General features: G+C 39.6%; 1 protein-coding gene across 1 annotated transcript in view; it reads right to left on the bottom strand.

Moving 5' to 3' along the window:
- Positions 1 to 8,857, bottom strand: part of trpa1b (transient receptor potential cation channel, subfamily A, member 1b) — a 17,936-nt gene extending 9,079 nt beyond the window's left edge. The window contains exons 1-10 of the mRNA XM_035654259.1: positions 8,762 to 8,857; positions 8,207 to 8,369; positions 7,811 to 7,986; positions 6,567 to 6,674; positions 6,250 to 6,358; positions 5,552 to 5,697; positions 4,707 to 4,843; positions 2,765 to 2,813; positions 541 to 640; positions 334 to 434 (exon numbers count right to left, since the gene is read on the bottom strand). Of these exons, the coding sequence (XP_035510152.1) occupies positions 334 to 434; positions 541 to 640; positions 2,765 to 2,813; positions 4,707 to 4,843; positions 5,552 to 5,697; positions 6,250 to 6,358; positions 6,567 to 6,674; positions 7,811 to 7,986; positions 8,207 to 8,369; positions 8,762 to 8,857 (1,185 nt within the window). The remainder of the gene's footprint in view (positions 1 to 333; positions 435 to 540; positions 641 to 2,764; positions 2,814 to 4,706; positions 4,844 to 5,551; positions 5,698 to 6,249; positions 6,359 to 6,566; positions 6,675 to 7,810; positions 7,987 to 8,206; positions 8,370 to 8,761) is intronic.
- Between the last annotated feature and the right edge of the window lie 1,429 nt (positions 8,858 to 10,286).

Below are 10,286 nucleotides of genomic sequence, written 5' to 3'. Positions count from 1 at the left end.
ACCCCCACACACACAAATCCTGAGATTATATAAATAACAATGTAGTGTAACAATTCTCTCAGATACAGAGAGATCCCAGTCACAGTGTCAATATTAGCCTTGCCCTGTGGCTTATTGTCGCTTTAGGTAAAGCTTACGATGTTTTAAAGAGTCATCTGGCTTAGTGAGAGTATAATAAACTTCCTCAACTGGCCTTGAATACATGCAGCTAGGCTCAAGGAAAATTGATCAAGGACAGAGTAGTAATTAGATTCCAATCTTAATGACATCTTTGTCTAAGCAGCATACAGTGTATTTGATGAGTCACAAACATGCAACACTGATGAAGGGTACCTGCAGCACTTCTTGTGGGAGGTTTTTCAGACCCTTAGGCTGTAGAATGGCCAGGTGAAGGAAGTTACAACCGCATCTGTCTTTCACATTTACATTTGCCCCTAAAAGACATAAACATATGCATGAGTGTGCACAACCTGCGTTATCAGGTCATTTTATAAAATAATATGAGCATTGCTGGTGGTGAAGTACAGTACGGTAGCTCACCTTTTGACAGTAGCAGAGTCACAGTTCTCCATGCTCCACAGCTCGTAGCCAGCAGCAAGGGAGAGTTTCCTTTACAATCAATGCAATTAAGGCCTGCCCCCTAGGAGACAATGCACCATGTGTGCAGCTCATTAACTACCACATTCATTTAAACACACATTAATGTAATTATTGCAAACAAATAGGACCATGGGAAAATTAGCAACATCTATATAAATGTCACATGTTTTTTAAACTGGAATGGAGTTTGCATGGAGTTTGAATTGTACTCTGGTTTACTGTACATAGAAATAAGAGGTTGCTATTTTAAAAGCACAAACACCAGAAGTTTCTCATAATGTGCAAGTGTGACTAAAATTTTCCCTGTTAGGTATTTATGAAGGATTATCTTATCTTAACATGAGGCGTGCTGTGTGGTACATGCACAAGTTCATGGATAATCAAATGAATAGACATTGGATACATTTTAGATTTAGGTTTTTAGATGTTGAAGATTTTTAAGCTTAGCTGCTGTAACGAGGCAAACATACAAATCCTTTATTTAAGTCATTCTCTGCATTTGATCCATCCTCAGTCAAGAACACCAACTGAAATAATTTACCTATACATGTTTTGATGGTGGGGGAAACCTACACAAACACAGGGTGAACATGGGTGAACTCCACACAGAAAGACCCTGACGCGGCTGGGAATCGAACTTAGGCCCCCATGCTGCCTGTGTATGTCTCCTCTAACATAAGTTGCAATAGCATGTCCAGCTAATTAATCCTGAGTTTGTTGGAAATTCACACTCCTGCCACCCCGGCTAATGTTACCTGAGATAGTGTTACGCTACGATAGTGTAACACATCGTTTAGCCGTCATCCTCAAAACCTCGTAAAAGTGAAAACCTACTGTAAGCCAAACAGTTGAACTGGCTGATGTTAAAATAAACTGACAGTCTTATTTTACATTTTTCCCTTATCATACTAATATTAGGACTACAGTCTATAATTCATCAACTGTTCTGATGAAATTGCTGACTTTATGCCTGGGGAATTCAGCTTCAGCCTCATTTTATGCATGTAGCCATTAAGTGCATATTTAACACCCTTTTACAAGTTTCCCATTTTAAAACGAGTCAGATGGAAACATTAAAATGTCAGCCAGAGACAGTGTTTTCAACCAACTCATCCAGCTAACTTGAGTTTAATTATTTTTCTAGCTACAACTGATCAAATATGTCATTTCAGCCAAAAAGAATTGCAGACTAGAATTGAAGACTGCTTTTGACCACCTCTGTCTAAAATATAATAATAATAATAATAATAATAATAATAATAATAATAATAAATCTGCCAGGGAGTCCTAAAAATGAACATGAATATATCCTGTTCAGTGAAACAAATTAATACATTTTTTATCTCATTCATATGCAGTTATAGGAACACCAGATGAGAGGAAAGGGGCGACACTGAAGCAACATTGTATTTTCAAAAGCAATTAAAATATGAATGACACAAATTGGTCCTCATTTTGAAAAAAACAAACACTAACATCAAATAGGCTAATTATTATCTCTGTCGTGGCCTTATTTGTTAGTGTAAAAACCACACAGCAAGTCAAAATCTCTAATTCTAGTGCTGAAAGGCAAATGTATTCTCTGGTCTTTGGCGAATGACGTCAGTCTCTCTTACTCTTACTCTCTGTGAGATAAACACGCTCATTGGGTAAAAGTTTATTTCCTGTTGCCGTGTTTGCTAACAGAATGAGCTGACAGGAAAACTGGACCCAGCTTTTTCCTAACAACACAGTTCTGTTGAAACAGTGAATGGAGTGCAACAGATGGTGACAGATGGTCTACAAGCAATGGGTAGCACCTAAATAGCGGTGTATTAATTGTTGTGTATTTAAGTGCAAACATTGTTTAGTGGTGGCAATGGGAACACACATTGTAAAATGACCTAATCACTAAATGATCTTCAAGGGACATTGAAAGCAGTCCTTGGCGTAGATGCCAAAGTTGTTGATTTGCCCTTTAATTTGCACATTTGGAATATCTAGTATAGAAATAAATGCAGTTTTCCTGTCTTTAATGTAATTTATTGGCAAGATAATACAGGCCCTGATATTGAAGATGGAAATGTAATGTGCATAACAGCTGCAGGGTGTGTTCATATGAGTCAGTGTGTGTGAGTGTGTGTGTGTGTGTGTGTGTGTGTGTATGTGTGTGTCCCTTATTTACCAAAGAAATTAGGTACTCTGCCAGCTCTACGTGGTCAAATATTGTAGCCCTGGAAAGGTAAACACAGTTGTTGTAAAACAGCCACACAACAAGTGATTTGTGAGTCAAGGTCTTACCAGTGCTGTCAGATGCTGAATAAGGATGATCTCATTCTAATTCTGCCTTGTCAGAGTATGATATAACAACCAGATTTTCCTTTGTGGTTACATCTTTTATATCCTGGATTGTAATGGTTCACTTCAATGACGCACTTTAACAACTATTTCCTGGTATTCTGGGGACGTTGTTCATCACAAAGAGACTTAAATGGAGAAAAGATGATTTCCACGACTGAATGATGATCTGGGGAGACTTGAAAATCTCGAAATCTAAAATCCACAGATCATGCTATGGCTGGGAAAAGGCAGGGGCATGACCAATTTAGAGGTCATGAGTTAGACTTATTGGACGTCAAACCAGCTATTAGTCAGTTTAGTAAAGGTATTTACAACAATGATATCAAAATAAGAATATAAAGGACTTTTATTTTATTATTATTATTATTATTACATGGATCCAACCCCCTTCCCTTGCCCTTGTATCTGGTCTCACTCTGCTGCTGTCTGTGCCAACACAAATACCTTTTGGATAAAAATCAATGTGGGAAGCATATCTTTATTATGTATTCATATCATTATTATTGTCCCCAATTCAAAATTAATTATTCTGCTATCCATACAGAATATTTACATCTTTGTTCCTCTTGTTTGTCACAGTGTTATAGTGTTGATATTATGCACATGGATTGATCTTTACACAGCATGAGCAAGCAGTTGAGATGGTAACCAAAGATATTACACATCTACATGAACACAGCGATTAAAAGGGGCTTAACTCTGAATAGTTTAATTGAAACAATGTCGGTTCATAATGAATTACAACTGTGAAGTTTTAACTGTAGCCTAAAGGTCTACAAAGTATTTCTGAAGTTTTGTAAAGGCTCAGACAGCATACAGTAAGTGGCAGCAATGCTTCTCTGTCTCATCAGCCCCTTGTGGATCAGTTTGACCAAATATGACACCACAGCTGCTTAGCGTAGCTTAGCATAAATATATGGGAAAAGGGGAAACTGCTTCAAAGGCATATAGGTTTAATTTTAAACGTTCAAGCATCATACACTTTCATGCATTCTGGTGACTTTTTATGTACCAATTTGTGCCTTTTATGCATCAATTTATGGTGGCCGTGTTTTTATTTTTATAAAGGAAAACACAATTCAAAACATAATGGAATATAATGCAGTAAGGCTCTATATTGCTTTCCAATATTTATTTTCCTCTGGATCAAATTTAATGTTACCCATGCTGAGTCAACACATAGGTATGATTTACTGGTCTGTCCTCTTTTGTGTCTTTTGTTTGGGGAAGTAACCTCTTTGAATGTGCAGGTGGCACCTATTCACGTCAATGATAAATTAATTCATTAAGTAATTTCTAAACTCGTGCTGCTTGTTGTGTCAGCTGTGTATACTAAGCCTAGTTATAACGTAAATGATCATTCAGTTGTGATGTATGCATTACTAAAATAAAAGTGGGTGCACCAGGTTGTCACCTAAGGTAGGTGTAAATAATAAAATGTCACAGAATTATACTCACAAATGGTAAAACAGACACACAGCATTATTCTTTCATTAATTGCAACCATTTTGCAACACAATAATCCAGTAGAGACCTAATTTATTAATATGACATTTTAATATCAATCTAGCTCACTACAGTGTGCTACGATGCCATGGGGCTTGTGCCAACCAGAAAGTTAATGCACACAGTAACCATGACAATGGATTGTTGATTGATTGTTGATTATGACTTTACTTAAGTCAGTTCAGTCTTTAAATTAGACAAAAAATGAAAGTTGTCTGAGAAACTCTCTGAATTGGGGTGGAGGGATAGGGTAAGCCCACCTGTGTAGAGGGGTCTGACACGCCCCATCAGTTAGGTTAATGATGTCTTCCACTTGGTCAAAGGAGGACAGCATCAGTTTGACTACCTCAGTAGCACCCTGGGTGCAGGCCAAATGAAGCGGTGTGGACCTGTCATTCTGGATAGCAACAAACATGGATACATTATGAGCAATGAATAATAAAAAAATATAATGAATATTCACAAACTCTTCAAGCATGATTATGTCTGCTCCACTCAGAGGCACTGTGACATACTGAGTTAGACAGAGCAGAACATAAACATGCACACAGGCTCCCACATGTACTCAATTACACCCATACATATTGTACAGTGTAACATTAGCAAGGATCTCCCAGACTTGCTGGCTGAACACTGGGTGCTGTAACACAAGCCTTTAATGAGATAACCAGGACTGGCAGGAGGAGGCCAGTGATCGCTCCACTCAGCTTCACTGTGTAAGTGGAGGTAATTTGTATCAATTTAGCCAACCGGAGCTATTACTGTACTCACTATTCCTGCTGCAGCTTCGGCCACTACCCCAGGGCTAGACATAACGATCACTCCCAGATGGGCATGATAAGACTGACATGCTCTAACAGTTCGGTACAGACACCCTTTGCCAGCTTTACAGGTGTAGGCAAATGAGATCTAGATTAAAAAAACAATGCAAATCTGGCAAAGCATACAGTGGACAGATGGGAGATGGATGTGAATATGTCCAATCGGTAGCTCCCAGGCATTAATATGTTCATGACGATGTGATGCAGAGGGGTTGAGAAATCATTGGTGATAAACAAATGAACCAATGTAAAGATTTACATGATATTTTTTTCTCAGTCAGTACCTGTTGCTGGTCAACTTTGGCCCCAGTAGCAATGCAGAGACGGATGGCCTCCATATTCCCACCACGTACAGCCAGATGAAGGGGGCTGCTGCTGGACTTGTCTAAATAGTTGATGTGTAATTCACTTCGGTGGCCAAAATCCTCTCCTGCCAGCAGAGAATAAAAAACATTTTTTCTTAATTGTGAATAATATACTGAATACATATATGGCTCATAATGAAGGTTTCTTAGTTAATGCTTGTTGGTAAAAGCTTATTTGTTTTTATTGCTGACAAGCCTTCAAGGGAATTTCAGTTGCAGGGCCTCAATCTTGTCCCTTCCTTCTTTGACTTTCACATTTAGGGGATCTGTTTTTTTGTGCGTGGAAGGAAGTAATGAGTAATTGTGTCCATTCATGGTGGGCTGTCTGTGTAAATTCCCGAACAGCAATCACAGATATATCATAAATATTTTGTGCTCTGGCTAAACCTTCCTCCAACAACACAAGATTTACCAAACAGACCTCCCACTGTGAATAAACACTGTCTCTCTGCGGCATCTGGCCTGCTGTGTACAAAGTAGCGAAAGCATTTTTCTGCTAAACGTCTCTGGGGGCTCAGGTGAACTCTCAGTTTAAAGTGCTGTTTGGCCTTGTAAAAACGTTTTCATTATTGTTAGCGCTCTCAATTTTTGATGACAGATTATTCTTTTTGTCATACCGAACTTCAGGATCACTTCCATGGCTTTCTTAGCACCTGCAAAGGAAGCTGCGTGGATGGGGAAATGGCCGAGCTTGTTCTGTTGGCAAAGCTTCGCTCCATGCTTTAGCTTTGACAGACAGGGAAATGGATGGAGACAAAGAAAAACAGAGATAATTCTTTGTCAGAGACGAAGCTGCAGTGGGCTGACAGTCAGTATAAAGAACAGCTACATAATCTGTTCTGTACAGCTGGACAGTTATCCTTTACAGGCTGGTGCAGGTAGACAGTGGAGTTAAATGAATACATGAGTCTGAACGCATTACTCTTGTACATACCAATATGTTGAGAGCCTCACAGTTATTGACGGAGCAGGCAAGTATCACCGGGGTGTTCCCAAGGTCTCCCTGTAGATTCTTGTCTGTAGCACTGTAGGACAGCAGCAGCTGCAGGGGGGCAGAGGTAAAAACTTAACAATGAGCTCTGTCCTGTTTCTGTCCTCAACTCTCTTACATATATGGCTGTGTCCTTATCCCCCACAGTATGGGTCAGTCTGTGGACGACAGCCAGATGCTATGGGGACGACGGGACAAGGTCTTTTCAAGTAGACGGTTGAGTCAGGTTTTGTCAGATATATAAACAGTTGTCAGTTGTTTAGAGTGCAGTGGCTGCTCTGAGTGGCAAGTTCATGCACTGTAAAAGGTGGGATGTGATAATATGATTGTCTACTATCCTTTTTGTCCATCACAGCAACTAAAGCTTGGTTGGAAAAAGTAATATTCAAGTGCAAAAAAAGAAGTAAAATCTATAGTGGCAGCAATATGCTAATGTGAATATACACCTTTAAGGAATGTAGGAAAATTACTTACGAATCTTATTTTATTTGATAAAAAATGCAATGAATTGAAATGTTTGGGAACGCATTCCAGTGGCATTGCAGTGAATGAGAGGGTCTAACCTCTCATTCACTGCAATGCCTTCCCCTTAAAATCTGAAAATAGTATATTTATTGCAAACATTAAATGATGAAAACATCCTCTCTATATGGCAGAACGCACACAATAAAATGATCTTCTTGATGTAACTATTTGATCCGTTTCTCATATAATAAATCTCTCAAATGTTAAATAAGAAATAAAATTGAGATGAAACCCTCCACTCCCTTCAACAAAAATAAAAATTCCAACTCCCTCCACTTTCTCTGATGCCCTCTCCTCCCCCGACCCCAATTCTTGTACAGTCCTTTAAAAGAAATTGTTCAATATTCCATTACAAAAGATAATTAAGTATTAGTTGTGAAGAGTAACTGATTCTTTAGATTGGTGCTTTTCAGTGCAGTGCAATGGAGATTACATAATCTCCACTGACAAGAAAAGAGTACTCATCAATATCTATGCATGAAGTTGTGTAATCGTACTATCTATTTTTTTCCTAAAATACTCACCACTGCATGCGGTGTGCTGTTTGGGCCTAAATAAATCAAGTGCCTCTGCAGTGACCTTGTTATCAGCGTGAAAAAACAAAAACACTGGAGCACTTCATATGAATTGTTATTTCAGCTGGGCGCTTTCAGCTTCCTCACCTCCACCAGGTTGTTGTGTCCGTGGTTGACAGCCAGGTGCAGAGGGGACATGAGGGCCATGTTGAGGATGTTGGGGTTGGCCCCCAGGTCCAGTAGAGCCCTGCAGCTCTCTGCCTGGTTCCTCTCCACTGCCCAGTGTAGGGGCGCATTGCCCTGTTCATCAGAGCTGTTCAGCTCTGAGAGGGGATATGAGAACACATGCAAATACAAACACACACACAAATGCATTCACAGATGCATGTAAATAGAGTCAACTCTTATAAGTACCCGACGCAGTACTCTGTAATGTAACATGTTTTATACTGTAACCTAAAGACAGTATTATGGTGACGCACAATACACATATTTTACCTGTGCTGAAGTGCAACTCATGATCGATGACTGAGGCATGCCTACCCTGTGAGTCTATGACAGTAGTGATGAATTGGATAAGGGTGATGTAGCCCCCTGCGGCAGCATGATGGAGGGGACTAGCTCCACATTCATCTTTCTCACTCAGGACCTCTGGGTTCTTCTTCACCAGGTTCTCCAGGAGAGCCAGGTCACCCTTCTCAGCCAACTAATATAGAATGAAAGGAGAGTGAAGATAATAGAAGAGCCTGTTGGATGTTTTCATAGTGAGAATTAATACTTGTATTAACAGCTATCAGTGTCTTGTTTCGGTTGCAATAATATCTATGACATAATGTCTGTTCAGTTTACGGACTCACGTAACATTATTATACAACACTAGAGTTGTCTTCAGGTCTCTATCCAGCTGTCCACAATGACTTTCTATAAGGTTACACAGGGTTGGGATTAATGGTGGGGTATTGCATAAAGACTCCTCATATTGTAAATACTTACTTTTAGGGAAACCTTAAAAATTATTTTTTTGTTCATGTACTATGTAAAATAATTATTTATTATAAATAAATGTTTGTTTTTCATACAGTTCGGTGACAGCCTCACCTCGAATACATTAAGGTTTGCCAGAGCTGAATCTTCATCCTCTATCACATACGTATAACAACTGGTCTGTCGGGCCACGTCCCTGCTGAAGTTCATCACTCAACTCACTAAAGACAAACCCCGGGGGCCCACATGAAGGGTGACGGCACGTGTCTAAACATAACCAAACACACACAAACACACATGGATGCACATATCTGTATGCAGGCAACAACAAAATACTAAAACAGAAAAGAAATTCCACCATAGTTTCAATTACATCACATAAGAGTGTACAAAGCCTGCTTTACAAGCTAGGAGAACATAGAGTGTTATGTGACCAAGAGGGCAGATAATGCCTTAAGCCATAGGCTCCTCTTGCCATGAGGGGATATGGGCACAGATGACTTTGTCTTTACCCGGAAGGGCATTCAGATCCGGCAAGTTTTGGAGGTTGAAACCCTTCTGTTGAAGAAAGCAATTATCTTCTTCGCAGCTGGGGGGCAGCTTGTTTGACTCTGTCCCAGGTGTCCTTGAGTGATCCTGTGTGAGCGAGATTGAGAAAGACCTTGTAATTGTATTGTTTGAGGCCCTCAGTCACATCGCAAGGCCAAACAACAAATTACATTTTTGGGTGAGCAAATTACTATGGAGAATTCTCATTGGAAATCCCATTGACGGGTTAGTCGACATGCAGCAGCCTTCCTAAAGTGTAGACTGTGACTGATCCAAGTTGTGTCTCAGGTCAAAACAGCAGCTCAGTTTTTGTGGAAGTTAATTTTGTGGAAACGTTATGTTGTCCGTATTGTGCATTTACATTTAGAGGTTCTAACTGGGCTGCTCCTTTAAGGTGAGCAGAATGACTCTGTCCAGCTGAGAGATCAATGAGAAACTCCAACCTCTGTGAGCTGTGGTCAATCAATTTAATTCACTTCTCTTCGGGCAGCTCTGCAGATTAGCAATGGATTCGTCTGACATGTTAATAAAGAAAAAGAATCATCAATTAAAAGTGTAGCTCTTACTCCAACATCTGGTGTTTGCTTCAGGGGACTTCACAAGGATTTACACACTAATTATGTACATACGTACATATAGACTATTCCTACAGATGTAACAGAGGTAGCATATCTGCTGAAGAAGACCCAGAAATGCAATATAATGTAGTTACCCTATGTTTACATGTAGTAAAACATTTCCATCCACTGATACCATTGATCAGGCACTTAAGTCGTCACCACAAAGTAAACGTGGTCACTTCATCTCCTCTGTAGCCCACATAGAACTTCATATTACAGTAAAATTGCATTGCGGCCTCAGTTTCTTCTAATTGCCCACTGCATTTCATCCTCCCCATCATTTCCGAGCAACAGCAGTAAATAATCGCCATTGTTTTTTCATAATTGAGTCACTCATCCGTTGGCAGAAGCCACATATACAGGAAGTACACTAATGGCCACTGGTAAAGACATTTCCAACAGCTCAAAAACAGGTTTGTATATGTAATTGCATTTAACAATAACATCTTTTAATGCAAGGAATTTGCATT

Source organism: Morone saxatilis, unplaced genomic scaffold (genome assembly GCF_004916995.1).
Source record: "Morone saxatilis isolate NCDOM2014 unplaced genomic scaffold, NCSU_SB_2.0 Contig0, whole genome shotgun sequence".
Lineage (NCBI taxonomy): Eukaryota > Metazoa > Chordata > Actinopteri > Moronidae > Morone > Morone saxatilis.
The sequence above is the reverse complement of the archived record's forward strand: the minus strand, read 5'-3'. Positions and strand labels throughout refer to the sequence as shown.